This window comes from Bos javanicus, chromosome 14, assembly GCF_032452875.1.
Source record: "Bos javanicus breed banteng chromosome 14, ARS-OSU_banteng_1.0, whole genome shotgun sequence".
In the NCBI taxonomy this organism is placed as follows: Eukaryota; Metazoa; Chordata; class Mammalia; order Artiodactyla; family Bovidae; genus Bos; species Bos javanicus.
In genome coordinates, this window is record NC_083881.1 from 24,921,264 (window position 1) to 24,945,074 (window position 23,811).

At 44.7% G+C, this 23,811-nt stretch overlaps 2 protein-coding genes across 6 annotated transcripts in view; one reads left to right on the forward strand and one right to left on the reverse strand.

Annotated features, from left to right (window-relative positions):
• The window catches only part of SDCBP (syndecan binding protein), a 53,315-nt gene extending 52,185 nt beyond the window's left edge, over positions 1-1,130 (forward strand). For all 5 annotated transcript variants that reach the window (XM_061438797.1, XM_061438793.1, XM_061438796.1 and 2 more), the window contains one exon: positions 29-1,130. In XM_061438797.1, the coding sequence (XP_061294781.1) occupies positions 29-83 (55 nt within the window). In that variant the 3' untranslated portion in view covers positions 84-1,130. The remainder of the gene's footprint in view (positions 1-28) is intronic.
• Positions 1,131-1,663: 533 nt separating this feature from the next.
• The window catches only part of NSMAF (neutral sphingomyelinase activation associated factor), a 65,816-nt gene continuing 43,668 nt past the window's right edge, over positions 1,664-23,811 (reverse strand). The window contains exons 12-31 of the mRNA XM_061438792.1: positions 23,037-23,145; positions 20,777-20,953; positions 19,080-19,159; positions 18,454-18,544; positions 18,294-18,357; positions 17,002-17,053; positions 16,782-16,902; positions 15,904-16,035; positions 15,145-15,187; positions 14,222-14,385; positions 12,594-12,702; positions 10,838-10,896; positions 8,330-8,397; positions 7,450-7,517; positions 6,743-6,866; positions 5,385-5,468; positions 4,437-4,587; positions 3,724-3,826; positions 3,499-3,608; positions 1,664-2,359 (exon numbers count right to left, since the gene is read on the reverse strand). Of these exons, the coding sequence (XP_061294776.1) occupies positions 2,265-2,359; positions 3,499-3,608; positions 3,724-3,826; positions 4,437-4,587; positions 5,385-5,468; positions 6,743-6,866; positions 7,450-7,517; positions 8,330-8,397; positions 10,838-10,896; positions 12,594-12,702; positions 14,222-14,385; positions 15,145-15,187; positions 15,904-16,035; positions 16,782-16,902; positions 17,002-17,053; positions 18,294-18,357; positions 18,454-18,544; positions 19,080-19,159; positions 20,777-20,953; positions 23,037-23,145 (2,004 nt within the window). The 3' untranslated portion in view covers positions 1,664-2,264. The remainder of the gene's footprint in view (positions 2,360-3,498; positions 3,609-3,723; positions 3,827-4,436; positions 4,588-5,384; positions 5,469-6,742; positions 6,867-7,449; positions 7,518-8,329; positions 8,398-10,837; positions 10,897-12,593; positions 12,703-14,221; positions 14,386-15,144; positions 15,188-15,903; positions 16,036-16,781; positions 16,903-17,001; positions 17,054-18,293; positions 18,358-18,453; positions 18,545-19,079; positions 19,160-20,776; positions 20,954-23,036; positions 23,146-23,811) is intronic.

Here is a 23,811-nt window from a genome sequence, read left to right on the forward strand (position 1 = left end):
GTATCTAACAAAAGTAACTGTCTTATAGGATGGCGCCAAGCATTATGAAAAGCTTGATGGATCACACCATTCCTGAGGTTTAGAAGTCACGGCACAGTGAAAACTTCCCAGAAGTTCTCCCGTTTACGTCTTGGGCAACTGACCTTTCTATTATGCACCTGAAGCTTTCTAGGAGCCAGCGAGCATATGCTGCATGAGGACTTCCTGTCTTACAGTAGGGCTGGGAATCTTACTGTTCGATCCAGTATATCTTGTTCAGACATCAAGATAGTTGTAGCCTTACCCTGGTTTTACAGTTGAAAAGACTTTTACAGACTAGCTTCTTTACTGGAAACCTGATGCTTTCACAGCCTTGTGAGTAGAATGACTGCTCCAGGCTCAGCTCTGTTAGAACCATCACCTTGATATCGAGCAGTGCTTAGTTCTGTGCTGTATTTGCATTTTTACTGTCACCATAGTGCATTTAGAATTACTTTTCTTCAGTTCTATGTGTGTGTAACACCAGCTAAGTAACACTGGTTTCATTCCATGTAAGCATTATTAGACAGTGTGTGTAGCTGCAAGAGACTTATCGATGATTGTCATTACATTTTATCTACCTTCACTTAATACGCTTGAACTGTCGCCTTAACTAAGTTAAGCATCTAGAATAAAAGCCAAAATGTAACAATTGCTGCCTTTCTAAACCCAGACGCAGTTCTGCATTCGCCTGAGATGTGCACTGGCCCCGCGCAGCCTGACAGTACCTCCCGAGCTAGCACAGCTGCCGATGTGCATTTGAGACTTTCTAATCCTTCCTTATGTAATGGAACTTCGTTCTTCTAAAAGTAACTGATATCACTTTTTGAGAAATGAAGCAGTATATATTTAATGTAAAAATTCTTGTACTAAATAGAATGAACCTTGACTCTTCTTTTCATGTGTAGATTAAGTGGGCTAAGACCTGATTGTGGCATTTACACAGTATGTAACCTAGCTGCCCCGGGACGGTCTCCGGACACTGTCCTGGTCATGTGTTCCATTTCCTGCCTCCTCCCTGCTCAAAGAATGACACATTATCCTGATTTTTTTCCCCCCCTCTTTGGCTTATGCCTATTCTATTTTAATTAAAAATGTATAAATAAAGTTAAGTTCTAGTCTGTCTGTTATTGCATCATTTGAAAATGTCAGGCTTGTAGGAGAGTCCTCTCCCAGAGTGGCTAACACCCAGGAGCCTGGGACAAGCCCTCTGTGCTGAGAGGCCCTGAGTGTCCAGAGAAGTACCTTCAGCCTGGAAGCCCAGACACACTGGAGGCCGAGCAGCAGGGCCTCAGCGAGCCTGTTGATTTTCCTGGCAACACCCAAGCCATGTTTAACATTCAGGATACACCAGTGGTTTTTAAGTAACAGAGAAAAATCTTACCTTGCATGCTTTCTGTGGTTCAGAGGTTGAATACAAAATAAATCAGTGCTACTGATTCATGGCTTATCTTGTGTGGAATTCAGAAAAGCCAACCCACTCAGGTTTTTCAGTGATGATGTTCCTCGTTATCTGTCTGGACTTGACTCTCAAGATAGTTCCAGAAGTACAGGATTACACAGTACTAAGGATGGTTTTCTAGAAGGATCAACATTTGAAGTACCTAGTACTTTGTGCCAAGTTATTTAAATAAGAAAATGAGAATTTCATTACAGAAAAATATTTTTAATGTCATAGAAAAGATGAGCATGTAACAGCCATAATGAAATAAACCATTCCTATACACAGTAAACTGTTATAAGAACTGCTAATCCTTGCCCAGGTTCTCAGAATCTGGGGCTAGCAGGTAATAGAAAGTGACCACTCCATGAAAACACACATCCCCAATCCAGCGGGCATGCCACAAGTGTGTCATTTAGACAGAGTGACTTGGCAACAGCGGAGAATACTCAGGTTTTCTTGCAAAGTCCTTAAACTGTTCAGTGCTTTCGGGAGGTTTCCCCCAGCTGGTTTAGTTATCTTTCAGCTGCTCTTTCACCCAGACTCGCTTTCTGATCGTCATAACCCTGGGACAACCGCCTGCCTCACAGATGTTCCCTCCCCAAATCTCCCACATCCTTGTCCGCCTTCGAGGATGACAACTAACAGCTTTCAATGAAGTCACCATGATTTATAAAGTCTAAAACCACAAATTTCTCATGTGGTGAAATTTGTAATTACTGTAATTGCACATTCACCAATTCCTTTAAAAGTTTGGTTTAAAAGTACATTAAATAGAGTTCAAAAACATTCGAGGAAAAGGCACTTAATACTGCAACTTCCAGAACATAATTTGTCTGTCTTCCCCTCCTGTGATGACGCTGCTGCACTGTTCGTTCATCCACATACACGTCACGGCACCTGCAAGGAGAGACACGGGGTTAGGGTGAGCTGCCCAGCTGCCACCACATCGTCTTGTCCTTTGAAACAATCTTTGCCTGAACTCAAGTGCTTAGGACAGGGAACTTGGGAAGACTAGGAGACCACGCAGATGTAAAGCTACAGCTAAAACAGCTGGGAGTCACAGGTGTGTAACATACAAATATTACACCTACAACAAGTCAGGTATCATGAGGGACAAGTGGGGAACTGGTGGTGAGTGTGCTGATTTCCGTTCCTATCAGGTGAGCGGAGGAAGGCAGGCACAGACCTCACTTGAATGTAGTGTTGAGAAGAAATGACCACACAGCAGTGACGGTGGGAAGCGGACGAAGGTGGGCTGTCAACAGTTACTTGTAAGCATCGACCCAAGAATTAACTGTCCTCCAAATGCTCAAAGGGCAAACTTGAAAATGTAAAGAAAACTAAGAAGCCAACAGGCAGAAGGACACAGACGTACACAAGAAAACATCCTTGGATAATAGACACGCCAGGTCACCAGCTGGAGAAGTCCTCCAAGGAGGGGACCTGGGAGGTGGAAGTCACTGGGAACAAGACTGTTTTCTCTGTAATTTATTATTTTTTTTTTTTTTGGTGACAAGGCATGCAGGATCTTAGTTCCTGGACCAGGATTGAACCTGTGCCCCATGTGGCAGAACCACTGAGTCCTAACCACTGGACACCAGGGAAGTTGCCTGTTTTTTAAAAACTTATTTGGGTCACAGTTGAAGCATGTGGGCTCTAATTCCCTGACCAGGAATCGAACCTGGTCCCTCTGCGTTCTCTTAGCCACTGAACCACTAAGAAAGTTGCTTTTATATATATATAAAAAAATCTCTATGCATGTGTTAAAAAAATCTATACCTTTTACTTTTTTTTCCTCTCTATATAGAAGTTAATGTAAAAACTTTCCATTTTGGAGTCAAATGTCTGCCAACACAGATCTAAATCCTGAAAGAACCAAGAGATTCAGGTGGCCAGGCTGGCCAGGACCTGGAGGGGAACGTTCACAGCACAGAGGTCCCCGGGGGCTTATAACCTGAGAAGAGCGTGTTCTCTGGTGGGAAAGGAGGCACTGGAGCATGTAGGGAGAAGAGGCAGGTCAGCGGGAGACACCTTACCCGCGTGGCCCTGGATCCTCTTGCTGACCCTTCCCCCAAGGAGGTCCCAGACGAGCAGCTCCCCAGACTGACTCCCAGATACGACGGAGTTTCCATCCCAGAGAAAGCACCTGCAAGAAGGATTTGGAAGTCATCCCTCGTCAGGAAGGAAGGGCTAGAGCAGGCCCAGAGTGGTGACTGCGAGCCTGTCTGTAAACGTCTTCATCATGAGTAACCCGAGAGTACCTCTGGGGCTCGTCCGCAGTCAGAGAAGAGATGAGCATTCCTGTCTGCACGTCGATAACGTTCAGACGGCTGTCGGCTCCTGTGCTCAGGACGTGGCGACTGTCTGCAACACGGGGCAGGACAGGGTGCAGGTTACGGCTTTAGACCATCTGAGATTTCACTTCTGAGTCCAGGAGCCCAATGTTCACGTGAGTTATTTGTTGTATTAACCAATGAGGACTAACCTCTCTGTGAAAAGCTTCTGTGTTTAAGGCACTGGGCTGATGACCCTTTGGTGTGAATTCATAAATTAATTTCTCCAGTGATTTGAGCAATTAAGAGTATCCGATACAGCTTTTCTAATAGGTACACATGCTATATGCACTGTGTTCTCCCACAAAGCAGCCTTAACCCACAGGCAAAACCCCTTTTATCAGCAAATAGCATTTTTGTCATTTAGTTGTTCAGTCATGTCTAACTATTTGTGACCCCATGGACTGTAGCCTGCCAGGCTTCTCTGTCCATGGGATTCTCCAGGCAAGAATACTGGAGTGGGTTGCCATTTCCTTCTCCAGGGGAATCTTCCTGACCCAGGGATCGAACCTGCATCTCCTGCATTGGCAGGCTGATTCTTTACCACTGAGCCTCCTGGAAAACTGTGTTTACATTCTTATTTATTTCAAAATAGTAATTCCAGTTCCCCTGGTATCATCTGTATTAAAAAAGGATGCTACCTGGGCTGAAAGCAGTGTTGCCCACAGTCCCCTCATGACATGGAATCTGGTGTAACAGGGTGGCCGTGGTGAGGTCCCAGATGGTCAGTGTGCCTTCCTTGGTGCCCGAGGCCAGCAGTGTGCCGGCAGCGTTCAAACTGATCGTATCCACCTGGAGAAGGAAGCACACGCAGTAGTCCATCAGAGCCACGGTCATGAAGCTGTGTTTCTCAGCCCGTTCTTTCAGCACCACCTATTTACAAGTGAAATCTTCATAGGCCAGTGACTACAATGAAGTGTTACTGGAAAATGCTGTTTGACAAAGAGCCTAAAATTGACCGACTCAGAATAGTGACTCCATGCGTGACAAGTGGCAGGGCATGCCAGGCTGCCTGAAGCACAGGGGCTCCATGAGGATGTGGGGGGTTTGGGGGAACTGGGGAATCTCAAGGTTGGCTAAACTACATCCTGTATAAATATTCCTCAACCCTGGTTATTCTGCTGACCATGAAGATCAGGCAACAGTTCACAGCCTAGAGGGAAGACAATACCACAGGCCTCAGTGCCAGATGCAGCCATGCCCACGAGGAGACGGACTGAGTGAAGAGGGCGCGGTGCCAGCTGAGTTCTGCCCCTGCTGCAAGCACAGGGCCGTGTAGACACGTCGGTGTCCTCACCCTAGACAGACAGCTTCTTCCACTTAAGGTGTCAGAAACACATCGGTTGCCCAAATAGTTTGAGGATACCCAGATATTCAATGTCATGCTAGGAAACTGGTCTTGTGGAAATCTGGCTGGAGGGCAGCCAATTCTTAAACAGCAAAACAGGGAAAAACAGGCACAGTGGACTTGGAAACCCAAAGGATCAACTTGAACTGACAGCCCCCGTGCTCTCTTCCAGTGAGCAAAATAAAAGATCAAGCCAAGAACCCGCTTCCCCTGGTGGTTTCCGCTGGGCCCAGGTACTCACGCTGACGTCGTGCTCCAGCTCAGCCAGCAGCTCAAAGTGCTGTTTCCTGGCACACGGCATCTCTGCGGGGACCCCGGACCACACCTGGGATGGGATGCATCGCAGAACACTTCCTTTAAGAGCACTGCTAATGCGCAGCAAACACTCTCCTGACTGACCAACTCCCACTTAATAGCTCCCAACAAAACAAAGCGTCTTAAGGCTGTTTCTCTGGCCTGTGCCTGCACTCTTAACTCTGCCATCGTGCTTCCTGAGGGTCCGCTGTGCCCGGGTCTGCTCCACCCCTTGCACTTACTGTTGTGACTTAAGTACTTTGTGAACTAAAATTGAAGTGCAGAAGTGTAGTCATGTCTATTAAGGTTTTGAGTGCTCAGTCGTGTCTGACTCTTTGCAACCCCGTGGACTGTAGCCCACCAGGCTCCTCTGTCCATGGGATTCCCCAGGCAAGAATACTGGAGTGGGTTGCCATTCCCTTCTCCAGGGGATCTTCTCAACCCAGGGATCGAACCCACGTCTCATGTCTCTTGCATTGGCAGGTGTATTCTTTACCACTAGCACCACCTAGGAAGCCCCATTAAGGTTTTGAGAAAACTCAAAAAGGCAAGTTGGCAAAAAAATTTAGTGGCTCAGATGGTTAGGCATCTGTCTACAATGTGGGAGACCCGGGTTTGATCCCTGGGTCGGGAAGATCCCTTGGAGAAGGAAATGGCAATCCACTACAGTACTCCTGGAAAATCCCATGGACAGGGGAGCCTGGTAGGCTCCATGGGGTCGCAAAGAGTCGGACACGACTGAGCGACTTGACTTTACATGTAGGCAAGAAAATTTACCAACAAAAGTGCCCCCTCTGGGGGAAGCAGAAATGATGAAAAACTTGAAGGAATTCTAATGGTTTTAGGTTCTTGCTTTCTGTTTACATAAAAGCAAACTGGAAACCAAGGATGATGAATGCTGCTGTGGTTCATGCAGCAAAGTTGTGCAAGATTTCAGAGAAAAGGCCAAGTGTGGCCCTGTATCAGTAACGATGAAGGAGTGTGTCTGTATTTTTCAACGATTCTCCACTTATTTTGATACTTTCTGATTCACTGGTCAGCTGCTAGCTCACAGCTGCATGAGCTCAGATGGGCCGCTGCGTGTTTCTCTAATGAACCACTAGACCCCCAGTGGAGCGCACAGGGCAAGCTCAGGAAAACATCTCCCCACACTGCACACTAAACACACGAAGGGGATAACCTCCATATCCTTCCATACCACTCTGTGAAAAGCAGTGAAAAAGTGACTGAACACATCAACAGCAGGGAGTTGAATGGCTTATACTATTTATATTATCCAAACATTTTAATCTAGAAATTATAAACCTTCACAGTAGAGTCCCACGATGCAGAATACAGCCTGTTGTCATGCCAACAGATCTTACTAACAGCATCATCATGTCCCATTAATGTGTCCTGGCGTCTTCCAAATGCTATGGAATAAAAATAGCTAAAAGATAATGAGAATTATTAAGACAGCATTCCAGCTCAATGTTAAGATTCTTAAACACATTTTCAAGAAGCATTAGATTGTTTAATTCTACGCTCACTATGGCCCACTGGAATTACAAATCATTTGTTCTCATGTTATCAAACCAAATACTTAAAATGTGAATTTAAAACTAGAAATTTCTGGGTCTGGCTCATCTGTGTTTTCCCCTCAATTTAAAAACTTAGAGAAAAATAGAATCCAACTGGAGAAATTATTAAAGTCAAATAATGTCTGACTCTTTTGTGACCCCTTAGACTATATCCCACCAGACTCCTCTGTCCATGGGATTCTCCAGGCAAGACTACTGGAGTGGGTTGCCATTTCCTTCTCCAGGGGATCCTCCTGGACCAGGGATCGAACTCATATCTCCTGCATTGCAGGCGGATTCTTTACCACTGAGCTGCCAAAGAATCACATTCAAATCCAACCATCCTCGTCCGTTCCCTGTTGAAAACAGTGAGGGAGCCCGTGCTCCCCTCCCTCAGGTCCACATAGGGGCTACACGGCGTGGGGAGTGAGGGAGGGGCCCGCAGATACATACACGTTATTATCCCAGGAAGAGCTTATGACAGTGGCGTCTCCCGGTAAAAGCAAACAGGATGATAAAGCCTGAAATACAAGTGACTCACCATTAATAATTTACAAAAATTAAATGACTCCTTAATGTGATAAAACTATCTGACAAGTTCCCCCCAAAATTAACCCCCAATTCTGGTTATGTTGGTCTTCCTCATATTCATGAAGTTTCTCTTCATCTGGCTAATTCCAGATGCCTCGTTTCCTCCCAAATGTAGAAAAGTGAAAGTGGGTCGAGTGTGCAAGGATCTAGCGTGATGGTTCTCATGGGGTCCAGGCGCCCTCACTGCCCTGGGCTGAGGGACCCCCACTTACATCAGAGTCGGGGGGGTGCAGGTAGGGACTGTCTTTAAGAATCCCAACACCCACTCTGGGTTACAGACTCAGGTGGGGAAGGAAAACTTCTAAAATCTTTAGGGAATTTCAAAATCTTTCGGATGCTTTACATCAACAATAAAATGTGTTTTGTTTTTTTTTTTGCAGAAGAACTGACTTTCTAGTATTAGATATCAACTTAGAAATGCATTAAAAGTTATATAAGTAGCACACATACATTTAGTCTGACAGTTCCAAAAAAGGCATGATCTGTTGAGAATTCTACTGGATAGCAATGTAAGCTTTCTAGGCTACAAATAAAACCACGATAACACGAGAAAGAGGTAACCTGAAAATTTTCTGATTTAATTTACAAGGCATCTACCTAAGGCATTCTGTAGCTACCACACAGAAATAAACCCAATTATCTGGGAAGAAACAAATGTCACGTGTGTGTGTGTGTATAAAGCAAACTGCTCCATGAATTTCTACCATAACACTGATACAAAATGAAAACGAACTCAACTCACCATATTTGAGAATGATATGCTTCTCTGTAGCATCCTGGATTCTTTGGAAAACATCTTCAAGGTGGAATCTAATTTAACAGCAACAAAACAAATGCATCAGAAAGGCTTCCTGACCCTTAGACATGACCAGCACGTGCTGAGGTAATGGGCAAGGTGACCGAGGGCTGGGTCCCCCACGAGGACTCTCTAGTCTGTGAAGTCTATGACCTATGGCGCCATGACGAGGAGGTCAACTGAGAGCCATGACCAGAGGCAGAGTTAAACCTAATAACTGATAAGACTCTAAAGTTACACATGAGGAAAAGACAAATTTTAATATTAAAGAAAACCAAAAGATCTTGGCAATGTAAGGGGTTTTTTTTGCCTTTTTTTTTAAGTAGCCACATTATAGAGTGATGTACTGCGGGCTTCCCAGGGGGCTCAGTGGTAAAGAATCTGCCTGCCAACGCAGGAGACCCCAGTTTGATCCCTGGGTTGGGAAGATCCTCTGGAGGAGGAAATGGCAACCCACTCCAGTATTCTTGTCTGGAAAATTTCATGGACAGAAGCGTCTGGCGGGCTACAGTCCATGGGGGTCACAAGGAGTCAGACACGACTGACTGACTAAACAGCAACCCTAGTGCTGCATTAGCATTTACGGAAGAGAAACACTAACTTTCTAAATAATAAACTGGGGATTAAAATGTCCAAGCTTTTTAATTTTCTTGCCTAACAGAAGCTTTAGAAGTGCATCAAGGTTACCTCTTAAATAAGACTGCAAATTGCAACGTGCTCCAAACACCCATATTTGAAATATGCAACAATGTTTCCCAACTTGAAAACATACAAACGATAAATAAAAGGTGAGATGAGCTTTAAATCATTTCTTCTTTATAGCACAATCTAATATTTCAACCTACTTTTTGCCAACACCACATGCAGAAGTGTGCTGGGGTGTCAGACAGGAAACTGCCAGCTAGCCTGGCATGTGAAGATGCTTTCTCAACATCAGAGGGTCCCCTCGTTCTGGGGGTGACCACGCCAGAGGCTGCCACAAGTGGGTCTCCCAGATGATGGGATCGCCTGTGGGGTTGCCCACACTCCTAGATACACGCACCTCTGATGAAAAGCTACAACTCCAGGGTGACCGTCAGGGTACATGTAAGTCAGTAATACACATGGAAATATAAATGCACACAGATCAGCAATATGAGCTATTAACAGTGAAGAAACAAACAGAAAATAACAAAAGCTTCTGATTAAAAAGGATGTTGGCAGGTTCACAAAGAAGCCATAGGCTTCATAAGCCTCAGAGGTTTAAAGCCTTGATGCCTGTAAAACTCATGGTTTACAAGGTCAGACAAGTACAGGGAACCTAAGGATTTAACAAACAAACCCAGCTAAGAACGCAGGCTTTGCTAAAAAATAAGGGTTTTTGTCTGGTGTGATGACGGCAGACTGGGGGGACTGGAACCCTGGCCGAGCGTGCCGACTTCCTCCCGTGAGCATTGCCATCTGGCCGCCCCCAGCGTGGCCTGTGCACACTGCAGGCACACTCCCTGGTCCACCGTAGGATCCCTTTCTGGGCTTTGTGGAAATTCTATTTTATGAAATCCAAGGTTGTATTTGACAGAGAAAGGAATGACATGCCAAGGAATGAAAGCCATGGTCCCAGGATCTGAGACCAGCAGCTCTGACCTACTGGAGCGGTGTGGCTGCACAGAATCTGGCCTCAGCTTAATGGAAGAAAAACAGAATTTCCTATGATAAAGACTGAAGCACAGGTAGGCGGTCAGTTACCGCTACAAACTCTGTCCAAACCAGGCATCTCAAAGTCCATGAGGGGCAGCTAAGCTCTTCCCCTCTCATCTCCTACCCCTCCTGAGCACCTGCCACAATTCAAATGGGACGCAGATGAGACATGCATCAGTTAATGGCATGTCGTGTAGACTTCCAGGAAAAACAAAGCTGTGGCTAGCAGGAAAAGCCCAAGGCTGAGCCCCTTTTTAGGATGAAAACAGTGAAGTTCTCGTGTGTCACTAAGATACAGTTACCAGACTATCAACCAGCCGGCGCAGGGCTTCTGCAGGATTCTGACAATGTACAGGCACATTAACAGCGTTTGAATTAGATTTTTGAACTTAACCCTACAATCAACACCTAATCAAAAAACCGAATTCATACACTACACACTGAGTGACAGAGTGGAAAACATAATCGCACGTCTGCCCCCGCGTGCTGCTGTGCTGCCTCTGGTCACGCCCTCGCGCCCCAGGGAGGGACAGGCCCGCCGCACACTCTTGCTGCCCCGCCCCTTAAAATTCTAGGAAGCTTATCAGCAATAGAAAGGCATTTTCCACGGTCGTTTTTGGCAAATGAACACTGAGATTTTACGTATTATACCACAAACTAACTGCCCAAATTTTACGTGCCGGTGACACAGCAGGTACAGTCCTGGACTGAGAGACGACGAGACACTTGGACGCTTTATGACTCAAGATAACCCAGCTTTCAGGTAGGAAAACACACCTTGTGAGGTTGTGAAGATGGACGACCCATTGCGGGACACGGCTATTCCAGTGACCGCCCTGTCGGAAAACAAAGTGTCGCGAATTACCATCAACCATGTGCTTGGACGCCGGTGTCCTACAAAAGGCCCTGATTTGAGTGCAAATTCCTGTGACTGTTTTCTTCATAGCATGACTGCTGGACCCATCCCACCTTCCACAAGGCATTAGCAAGTCATGGCTCGGCAATTCCTAATTCTGTTCTGGTGACGCCTATGGCTGGAAAACACCCCCACTCATAGCTCCCAGGCTGCCCTGCGGGAAGGCTGCCCCACGTCTGCCCACTAGAGAACCAGTGACGCTCGCTGACCACCACGGAAACGCCTCCGTGTGGTCATTTCACTTGCTTGGTCACTTAGCATCTGTTCCATGATGATGCTGTTTGGTCCTGAGAAGGGCTGGGACCCAGGACCCTCTGCTGCAATGCTGGTACCTGGACAAACATCTCCTCCAACAACAAAATGCAAAGAAACTATAACAGACTAAAAATAACTGCATGCCTGGGCAGCTGGGGCAAATTATGGACAAGAAGATAGAAAAAGATAAAAAAAAAATCTGATGCTAGTTCTGAAAAGCTGGGAGCAAAAGCAGGGGACTGCGCATGTCCCCTGCACACAGCACCCAAGGGGTAGAGCAACCACATATGCCACCCCTCTGGCCCGACGCCTGGACCCAGCCCTACCCTCACTCCACTTAAGGAACCAGCTTGCCCCTCCTTGTGGAGCAAGCAAGGGAACCTGCTGCTTGTTCCTGCTCCCTCTGCTGCAGCCGGGGCCCCAACAAAGCCTCGCCAGAATTTCCTGTCTGGCCTCTGATCAATGTCTACAGATCGAGGGGGTCAAGAACCCAGGTCAGTATCAGTCCCAGCAGGTCCTCTTCAAGGTTCCCTCATGTCTTCATGGCCTCAGGTGTCGAGGCCCCTTTCTACCTGCTGTTTAGAAAGGGTGATGAGGGATAGCCAGTGTTACAAGGAATAAGGGGGACCCACAGGTTTCTTTGCAGGAAGCCATGCTCTGACTGGGGGCTGTGGATCGGACGGGGACAGGCCTGTTCCATTCCACCCATAACCAGGTGTACATGGCATCAAGCGTCAGACAGGGCATCGGTGGCCCTGGAGCAGGACGTGGGGCCTCCTCCCAGCCTGAGTTTTCTTCTCTGGAGCAGGACGGGTCAGCGAGGTCAGTGCTTCCCAACCTTCCCACCGAGTCCATCACCACCCCTGCAGACAGGGGCCTCAGATGCTCACGACCCCTTTGGGGCCAACGCAAGCCTGATTTGGGGGAGGGCGTTTAAAAAAAATTCTTATGAACTTTGCAACGCTCTCTCTCTCCATGTATGCACACACGTTTTTCATTTTTTAAAAAGGACACATTTTCCCAGATGATAACAGTAAATGTGACACATGGGGGAGATATATCCTGTTTCTCAAGAACTTCACACCGTCGGACTCGAGGGCCGTGAGCCTGTCTGAGGAGCACCCAGCCACCTGCCATCAGTATATCCGTCTGTGCTCCAGAATGATCAATGGCCGAAACAACACACACCCACCTTCTGTGCCACACTGACCCCGGGTGGCTGGTCCCTGTGGACGGTGTAGGGGGATAAAAACCAACCAAGACAGCTTTGAATGACAACGGCCCCCCGTGACTCAGCTTAACCTGGCTTCACCCCAGGCCGAGACCCCACCGTGCGCACGGCCAGTGCAGACACACTCTTACTCTTTGTGGATTCTGTGTTGCTCCTGGGGCTCTAGCCGGGTGATGTTACTCCAGGCCAGGGTTCTGCTCTCTTCCGTCAGGTCTTCAAAAGACTCTTCGCCTGGAGAGACTACATTAAATTGCAACTCAGTCAACTAAGCTTCTAACCAGCATTGGAGACAAGTGTCAGAGTCTCAAGAATTTCCATTAAAATCAAACAACTAAGACAGCAAAACGCCCACCGAAAAAGAACGACTTTGAAATGCACTTGTTAGACAGCTCCATGTTAGTGAAGGGAAAAAGAATCAGGTGTATGATCTAAATAAAACATCATTTGAAGATTAAGAAGTATCTTTGACTACTAAAGCCTTCGTGCACTTTTAGCAATGTCTGCAGAGTTTTCACTCAACCCTGAAGCTGGGAACTTAAGGAAACACGGCACTGAATAACCATTTCCTTGTCAGCAATCTTTTCAAAAACCTGCCAGTTCCCTAACAACACTGCAGGGTTTTGGTTTCGGTTTTGAGCAGGAGAAAGAAGAGATGAAACCAGCTACTACCACCCTCTTGGGCTGGACTAGCTAAGCCATCCCTTTGCTTCTGTTTTGAGAAGGGCTGGAACAATTTCGCTTTTGAGAAAATCCCCGTGGATGGGTCTGGTGATTAAACTGAGCATGGGTTCAAGGGCATCACGAGATAATCCCATGGTCTTCATGACTCAACCCGTGGAGCTTTCTCTCTCAGGTCACAAGACTGCGGGCAGCTGGACCGCTGAGCCGAGCAGGTCCCAAGTGTATGGCCTGGGGAGCCTGGACGTGCCAGGGACAGAATGTAGAACTGGGAGATGACAAGCAGCCCAACCACTCCGCTCCCAAGGTCCACGCAGGGTCGGATTCCTGGGAGCCTGGGGGTCTGAGGCCGTTTTATGTGAAATGTACAACGTGGATAACTGGATGAAGGGACTCATTCTTTCTTCCCTTTCTAAATACCAGCCGTGAGAACAGGGTCAAGTTCATTTTACCACCTGGCACAGAGGCTCTGTAAATGTCTGTCAAATAACTGAATAAAAAACCAGAATCGAATAAACAGAGCACCCTGCACTGAAGATCTGTACGTGGGGGTGGAAAAACAGGGATGTTGGAAGTCACTCCTGGGACAGGGCTAGGTGACCCTGTTAACAGCAACCACAGCCAGGACAGATCAACATGAAAACATGAATGGCTAAGAATCAGAGGCCAACTTGGAAAACAACAGAAAAGAAAGAACATAACAACAACAAACGCTGCCAGGTTGCATTAAATTACCAGAAACTAAAAGTGAGTTGATTTCCTTTAGGGATGGTACGGGGAGGAAGGAGGGAGGAGGGTTCAGGATGGGGAACACATGTATACCTATGGCGGATTCATTTTGATATTTGGCAAAACTAATACAATTTGTAAAGTTTAAAAATAAAATAAAATTAAAAAAAATAAACAAAACAACAAAAAGAGGTCTGTTTGTAGGAGAAACTCAGTGAGACAGTAAAACAGAATCATCTCTAAGCTGTTCAGGGTTCATAACTTGTCTCTTTTCTAGAACCTTCAGAAAATGGCTTAATCAAGAAAGAGAAACAGAAGGTGCTCATGTTGTTATTCTCTTTACAAGATTTACCTGGAGAATCTGCCGTGGAGGCATTGTAACTGGAGGGCTGGGACACGCTTTTAAACTTTGGGGTGATCCTTCGAGGATGGGGTGTCACAAAGAGCTGTCTGGGTGTCTGTCCAAACTCTAAGATCTGGGTGAGCATGGCGACCTTCTCGTCAGGATCCTCAATGCTTTAGGACAGAACACAAACCCCTGTGGTGACCACTGGGGTCAAGCTCCCTGAGTGCGTGCATTTCAAATAATGCAGATCACCAGGAGAGAGATTAACCCTCAAATAGTAACAGCAACTATATGCTAGAACTGTCTAGACTGTATTGTTTATTTGTTGTTCAGTTGCTAAGTCGTGTCTGACTCTCTGTGACCCCATGGACTATAGCCATGGGGATCCTCTGTCCATGGAATTCTCCAGGCAAGAATACTGGAGTGGGTAGCCATCCCCTCCTCTAGGGGATTTTCCCGACCTAGAGATGGAACCTGCATCTCCTGTGTTGGCAGGTGGGTTCTTCACCACTGAGCCACCAGGGAAGGCCCCCAGACCATATTACATGTCTTTAATTTCTGAGGCTCAGTATTTTATATAATGGTAAAAGCGGGCTATAATTCACTGTAACATTCCCATGCCTTTATATCCTCAGATAACTGCATTCATCATTTAGACACAGAGCTCATTTGTGGCTCAAGTAGAAAATTCCTTAAGTGAAGTCGCCCAGTCATGTCTGACTCTTTGCGACCCCATGGACTGTAGCCTACTAGGCTCCTCCGTCCATGGATTTTTCCAGGCAAGAGTACTGGAGTGGGCTACCATTTCCTTTTCCAGAGGATCTTCCCAACCCAGGGATTGAACCCGGGTCTCCTGCATTGCAGGCAGACGCTTTACTGTCTGAGCCACCAGGGAAGCCCAAGAAAATTCCTTACAGACACGTAAATACCTGTTCAAGTCCACACCTCCTTCATAGGTCAGCGGATGAAACACTGGAAAAAGAGACACAAAAACACTATTGAAAGCTGTACTGTTTTCTTCCAATTCACAATGCTCAGAATTTTAAAAACAACAAATTTTAAGTTGTATTCAAAGAAACTGATTTTCACTTTGCAAAATAGCCTTATACCACCCAGCCTGGGCCAACATCAATGAGGACTGTTGGTTTTCTGAGCTGCAGTCTAACTGGTGGTGAGACACTCTGTTATCTGGGTGCGTGTCTCAGTCGGCGCCTTCTCCTGGGGTAAGCACAGAGTGCCGTGTGTGGAGGACAAGTGAGGGGTCAGACCACCTCCTGCCACCAGTGCCGAGGAGCCTGGAGGAGACAAGAGCTGACCGTGAAGAGGAGGGCTGCAGCTGGCTCCCATCTGCTCAGTAACACAGAAGCCCCAGGGCCCTTGCAGGAGCTGTTCAATCCTATCCTGACTGAGCTTTAGCAGAAATTACTGAATGGGAAGTAGTGGACATGCTGAAGGTAGGATACTTCAGCATAGACCCCTTGGATCACAGAGGAGTGGGTGTTTTTAGACAAAAGCACTTCCTCCTCTTTACTCAGGATCGAATCCGGGGTCTCTGAGCCAGGAGACCCCATATATTGAGACCAGATGCTTTGGCCAAGGAAACAAGCTGGGCTGTGCTGAGCCCATTGTGGGGGGTTTGCTTTTGCTTCCATCAAATGCTGAATGGAGTTTCCATGGCTGTTACACACCATTATGGGCTCCGACAGCATCCTGGCCCTGCTGCTTGTAGCCAAACACCAGGTCGATCCACTCATGCAGGTGCTCGGACACGTACTCACTCTCCAGCGCGGCTCTGCTCTTCCGGAGAAAATCCTCGGGACCTAGGAGGAAGCCACCATCAGAACACCCAGGGATGCCACCTGACTTCCTCCCATTCCTTTGTTTTTTCCTTTTGGCCAGGCTGTAGGGCTTGCGGGATCTAGTTCCCCAACCAGGAACTGAACCCTGACCCCCTGCATTGGGAATGTGCAGTCTTAACCACCGGACCACCAGGGATACCTCTCCCATTCCTTCTGTCAATCCACATGTCGACAGACACTGGGGCTTCCCAGGCGCACCGGCAGTAATGAACCCGCCTGCCAACGCAGGAGATGCAGGTTCTATCCCTGGGTCAGAAAGATCCCCTGGAGGAGGAAATGGCAAGAATACTGGAGTGGGTTGCCTGGAGAATTCCATGGAGAGAGGAGCCTGGCGGACTACAGTCCATGGGGTCACAAACTAACCAACTAAGCACACACGCAGGCATGCAGGCAGGGCTTCTGGGACAGGCCAGAGGGACATGGTCCTTACTGAGGCTCACCCACCCCTTCCATCATGTAAAATATAAATCTGCGGTGGAGGAAGAGGCAAAAATCATTTTTACATTTAGCTCTCTCAAGTACATAATAATGTTTTTACATCACGGTCTCACAGAATACTTACAATTTGGAGTAAGATTTTTACCATCTCCTCCAGACAGAGAATTCTACTGTTGTTTTAAAAAATCTAAGCAACTAAATAACAATACTGAAATTGCACGACTAAGTGGAGGGTTTCCAAGATTCAGCGCTTCCCAGGTGGTACTCACTCCGTGCCCAAGGGGGGAGCTCTACGTCGTTAACCAGCTGCCCTCCTTGTCTCTTCCCCAAATCCAACTTCAGACTGTTGACTAAAAAGCTGACATCATCACCGTAGAATTCCGGGATCAGCTGAAAGTTTTGCGGAAGAAAGAAAAGAACAGCAGCAAACATTTTTAAAGCAGTTAGAAGCCACAAGCCCAGTGAATCATTAGCTTGGTAACTGCTTACCTCTTTAAAATCGGTTGCACCATCCAAACAGTTTTTCCAAGTTTCTGCAATACTAAATATGAAAAAAAAAAAATTCAACTGATTTTAAATCGAGGGTATGGAAATAGCCAGGGCGCTATTCTACACTTTACCTAAGTCAGATCATTTCTCTTATTAATTCATAGTTCCCAACATTCATGTGAGTCCCCCCCACTCCCCTTTTACAGACAAGAAAACTCTGGGTCCACACAGGGTGTGAGCACAGGGTCAGGACATGGACCTGGGGTGGGGACATCCACAAGTCTAAGACAGGAGCCTCCCCCACACATGGCCTCATTGAAGGGCCACTCCGGGCAGGTGCTTAAACATGAAAAATGAGCACAATTATTTTAATAGCTCATTTCAAAAAGGGATTATAAATAGACACGTGCAGAGCTTAGAAAAAGACTAGAAAAGACACAGACCAAAAGATGAACAGTGAGTTCTGTCTCAGTGTGGTCAGATGCCAAGCAAAGTTATTTTCTTCTTTATACTCTCTGCTTTTCATGGTAAGAAAATTACTTTTGTAACTAAAAAATATTTAAACACTCACAGGGAATTGTATTCAATTCATAGCAGGCTTATTTAGAATAATGAAATGTTGGAAACAGCCTAAATGTCCAACAACAAATAAACAGTTAAATTATGTCATACATTAGGAAGGGATACAGTCATTAAAAAAAAAAAAAACAATCACCGTTTTGCAGAACATCTAACAATATGGGGAAAATTTTAAGATTTAATACAAGACTGCAAAAGGCAGGACAAAAAACTATTTAAGGTATGTTCTCACATTTACACACACACACACACACAACTACACAAAGCGTAAGAGGAACAGATATAACATTACTCTGTGTGTGTGTCAGTCGCTCAGTTGTGTTCCACTCTTTGTGATCCCTTGGACTGTAACTTATCAGGTTCCTCTGTCCACTGAATTCTCCAGGCAAGAATACTGGAGTGGGTTGCCATTTCCTTCTCCAGGGATCTTCCCAAGCCATGGATCAAACTCAAGTCTCCCACACTGTGGACAGATTCTTTAGCGTCTGAGCTACCTGGGAAGTCCAACCATTTATGTATATATAGAAAACTACAATCTTTTACATACTGGATAAAAGTTTATGGAATAAACAGAAGTGTTTTTAAACTTACACTATATATGTTTTCTTACATGTCCTTCCATTTTTGTTTATATCTAGTTTTTCCAGATAAACATATTGTGCATGTATAAATGAGAAGGTTTAAAAAGTAGAATGTGAGGCACAGATGTCTACCTGTTGAACATTCTGTCTGCGTTGTCGAACCTTCCATTCTGCAGGCACAGCATGTACTCTGGTGCTGGAGGGGGAGAAACCAGAGTTAATAAGCTCACAGAATCACTGCAGAGCCCACGTGCACACGTGCGTCCCCGGGAGTGACAACGAAGAAGCTCACCGATCCGGACCAGGTAGAAGAGCACGTAGCCTGGGGAGGAGTAGTGGCTGCCGTACATGAACCTGGGCTCCGGCATCTCCTGGTAGCGGGTCTGCAGCATGGGGAGAGGAGGCCTGTGAGGGCCGGCTGGGAAGACAGTAACTGATCCGGGAGCAAAGCCTAAGGAAACCATGACCTGATCACATCCTAGCCCCTAGTTTCTCTCTTAAATAGGAAAAGGAGCAGATAAAAAGAGGGGGGAAACTGAAGAAACACAGCATTCTTGCAACAAGCATCTTGGTTTTCTTGGCTCAGTGGTAACAATGTCTGCTGGGGTAGGATTGAGAAGAAGAAATTTTACCTATCTTTTGTGCCATTCGCCAAAGGGTAACTTCATCGTGAAAATAAATTGGCAAACCTATGATGAGCTCAGCTCCTACCCACTGAACTGTAAGCAAATGCTAAGCAGCTAAATTCCTCGGGGAAGGAAGGCAGAGGGCAGAGGAGGGTAAAGAATATGCTCAGAACCTTTGGTCTCTTCAAATACACCTCCACCAAGTTTTGGGGAAACGAGTGTCAGGAGCTATAAAAACACAGGCCATGGCTCCTGGGTTGCCTAGAAACCAGGAATCCCCGGGTCCACGTACCAGCAGCCTCTCCAGACGCTCCTGGTTGAGGGCCCCTACTGGCTTACTGAGATCCCGGAAGGTCTCTGGATTTGACAGATCTGCAAAAGAAACAGATTGTCAAAAATTAATTAAAATGAAGGATGCAACTAGAGATGATCATACTAAATGAAGTGAGTCAGAAAAAAAAAAGACAAATACCTTCTATCATATCACTTATATGTGGAATCTAAAATATAGCACAAATGAGCCCATCTACAAAATAGAAACAGATTCACGGGCACAGAGAACAGGCTAGTGGTTGCCAAGGATATGGCGGAGGTGGGAGGGATGAGCGGCTGCTGGGGGTTAGCACATGCCAACTGTTACATTTAGAATGGAAAAACAACAAGGTCCTACAGTATAATGCAGGGAACTATATTCAAAATCCTGTGATAAACCATAATGGAAAAGAATATAAAAAAATACTGCATATGTGTGTAAACTGAGACACTTTGCTGTACAACAGATATTGGCACAACACTGTGAACCAATGATAATTCAATAAAAAAAAAAAAAGAAAAGAAAATAGAAAGCCGGCAAGCTTATACTTAATAACATTACCCCCTGAACTGATTCACATGCACACATTTATTTCCAAATAATAAACAGCTTTCTAAAAGTTACAGATTCATTAGAATCACAGTATTTCTGGTGGTTATTTATACAGCTGTAAAGGTTAGAACTTTTGAGTGTTAGCTACAACCACTCAAGAATAAAATCTAATTTGAAAATGTTCACAATATTGATTTTAAAAAAAGACCTACTGATTAAGAAAAATTATATTCCAAGTAAAATGACAGCAAAAAAAAGTAAACAAATTTCAAAGCCCATTATTCTATCAAAATTTATTTTTTAGGTTTGAGTTACTGTGAATATTATCCTATGATAATAGCATAATTGGAGAACTGGGGACCTGAAAATTATCAGATAAATAATATTCCTAGAAAAGCTGTGACCTCTTTCAAGTAAAAGGGAGCAATCAGTGAACTGTCAAAAGTAATTAAATCTTCACAATATCTAATTTTAAGCCATTATAAAATTACTATGCAATCACAATAATTTTGGTAAAATAATTTGAGAGAAAGAAATATACTCTCTCAGTAATGTGATTATTGATGATTCTTATTTCCTTGAGTATTTCAGTACTTTCTAAGTGCTCTATATGAGTTTGAGTAAACTCTGGGAGTTGGTGATGGACAGGGAGGCCTGGCGTGCTGCAGTCCATGGGGCTGCAAAGAGTCAGACACGACTGAGCTACTGAACTGAACTAAGTGCTCTATAATAGTTATTACTTTTGATAATCACAGTTTTGAATATGAATTGACATTTAATATGATAACCTGAGATGCGATTTTCCAAGTAAACTCTTCAGTATTTGAAAACAATACTTGTTGGTAATTATGGTAACACTGGCTAAAGATCACATGCGTGTTTTCTGGGTATGGCTTTCAAGACGTATGTGAGTAGTTTCTTTAGGATTAAAAAAAATTCAGAGACAGTAGAGAGAACACACAGAACACACGTAATTCACGTAACACGTGTTATCCAGCATCACGGCGCAGAAACTGGCCACCTAGAGTCACGAGATGGAATGGGTTTTATTCTGCTCACGAATCACAACGTGGTCCTAGGACGGAGCGAGCTCTTTGCTCTGAAAGCCCGGCCCGCGCACGCACCCAGCTCGGAGCTGCTGTAGTCGCCGATGACCCAGGGGAACACGGGGTACTGCGAGAGGTCGCTGCAGCTGCGGTCGGCCAGCGAGTTGAGGTGCAGCAGATACTGGTAGTTGGACAGGAGGCCGCGCTGCCACTGCAGCGTGTAGCCCTCGGCCGCGCGCTCCGGCACGTGGTGCTCTGCGGGGACAGGGGGACAGGCCGGGTCACACCACGCTCAGTGCACGCAGGCCACGGCCACTCAGCAAGTGACGTTCCTACAGGGGCTTGCAGTGTAGACCCTTCAACCCACTGTTGAAAAGCACATTTCAAAAAAAGAAAAGTAGGCTAATCTGTTTTCACAAAAGAGTTGTCTGGTCAAGGATGAGCATCTCTAAGATCCAGGAGGGAAAATGATCAAATATGTGATATGAAACAACATATCTATGAGATACATGACAGGAAACATACTGTATCTATTAAATATATAAAACATCATATCTGTGAGAGATATGACATAGAATATCACATCTATAAAATATAGGATATAAAGCATCACATCTATTAAATAGATATGACATAAAACAAACATGAAAATATAAAGCAAATACATCAATATTACATGGCAACATATAATGTTTACTATATTTATCTGTAGTCTACAACATGTATTTACTAACAAAGAATTGTTCCCAATGTGCTTGAATTTCAATGTCTTTAAGAAGCCATTACCATTTGAAAAAGCTCATTTCCTCCATTTCCTACGAAATCAAAACAAAACCATCTTTTCTTTCTCTTTTAGATCTGGAAGACAGGCACACGGCTGATTTGTCAATGACTATGTATTATTTATGCAAGTGAGGAATACAGAAAAGAACAGAAACTGCTGAAGAAGAAATCAGGTGTCTGTCAGGAGGACGTGATTTCTCAACTAGAAGGCCCAGAGAGACCACCTGGAAATAACCTCAGAAAAGAAGGAAAACACAGATTGTGTGACACCAGTGAGAATCTTCCTGAGAAATGAGTCCATTTTTCTATTATGTTTAGAAAATTCTGCTTTCAATTTTTTATTGGCAGCATAAAACAACTTCCCTCATTTGCTGATTCAATATTTATTCTTAAATACTTTGCCAAGTTTCTTCTCTAGCTACCGGGAAAGGGCTTAAAAAAAAAAATCAGAACACTTATCCTCTGATTTTCCATTCTTAGAACATCACAGAGGAAGTCTGAACAATCTCAGGAATAAACTCGGAAAGGACACTTCACAGAAGCAGACTTTCTAGACCATGGTGGGTTTAAGATTTTAGGACTCACTATGAGAGATGAGTTTTTTGTTGCAAGCTTGTTACAGTTAGAAAAATTAAATGAAAAAATTAAATTGGGAGGCAGGAGATAACAGTAAACCCAAAGCAAAGCTATAGTTATGGACTGAGTTAAACTGAATAGCTTAATGTGAGAATAAGCAAATATGAACTTTAGTAAAGTTCACTTATAAACTTTAAACTATGTTCTTCACGTGAAAACAAACAATTCCTCCTTGAGAGAAAATTTCTTTTCTAAGGGAATTAACTCACTACTTCATAAATGGGTTCACTGCACACTGGAACAGCAAACAAAACTGAGATGGTATTAATAAAATTCCAACATGTACTTAACGCATCCCATTCTAGTCATCTGACAACTTTGAAACCAAGAATAACTTAATTCAACCATACAACTTAATATGTTTGTGCTCAAAAAAAAGGAAAATACAGGTGTCCTCTCTGACAAAAGTGGGAAAATTCACATTTCCCATGGAAGACTGAGCAAGTAGTAGTTAGGAGCAAACTGCGCTCCAGGGTACCATAAGAGCATCGCAGGTTCATGTGTTCCTTTTGTACCGTTTCCCAGTTTTGTGATTAGGACCGCAATTAATGATCACAAACACATGACTGCATACCCCACTGTCTCACATGAGGAAACCCAGTCCTGGCATTCATAAACCAACGGAAGATAGGACTGGACATAAAAAATGACCACGTGTATTCTTTATAATCCATTCAACTTGGGTGTCGTTAAGATACAGAAAAAGCTCACCAAGAGTTTTTTAAAAAACCGAATTTGAGTGAACTATTACCAAATTTCATTTATATTTCCCTTTGTTTTTAAAATGCCACTCTGCTAATGATGGTTACCGATGAGAACAGATAAAGGGGACCCTGGAGAGGTGACAGTGGACACAGCGACTGTTCCACTGCTGAACCACCCCCACGTGAACAGATACAAGGGCGGGTGGGCACCAAACCTAGATATGTAGCGATGTAAAAGTAGAGGTCGTCTCGGTCCTGACGTTCATAGAACTTCAGGTAGATGTTGGAACACAGGTCATCTTCTGTGCAAAACACTTCCAAGCCCTACAAATCCAGGGAGGACAGAACAAAGGGCACCTCAGTGTGAGGGACTCAAGTACAAAAGCCTTTCAATTCAACACTTGCATTTTTTTATTTGTAGGTCTTGTGTGCATATTCCCCAGCTCTTCATCTAATTTATATAACATGAGAACAAGACATGTATTTCAGCTAAACTTTATAAAATCGCTTTTAGTGCTGAGTATTTTTATTGGTAATCACATTTGTGAATTTGTGCTGAATCAAAATTGGCAACTTGTGTCTTCACATATGTTTTTCAAACACAAATGTTTAGCTTTCCTTTATAAATTCAATCATAATTCTGATTTTTGTATTTAGAACTCTCAGGCATACTTTTTATACTTTTAAGTACATTTTTATGTGCCTCTAAATATATGTAGCATTTTTGTATATTAAAAAATACATACTTTTCTGATTAGGTTTTTGAGATTTGTGTATGTTGATTTATACATGGTTGGTTTATATTTTAATGACTATGTAATATTTCACTGAATGAATATAATTCACTTTGTGTGCCCTGCCGTATCTGATTCTTTGTATTCCCATGGACTGTAGCCCACCAGGCTCCTCTGTTAATGGAATTTTCCAGGCAAGAATACTGGAATGGGTTGCCATTTCCTTCTCTAGGAGATCTTCCCTACCCAGGGATCG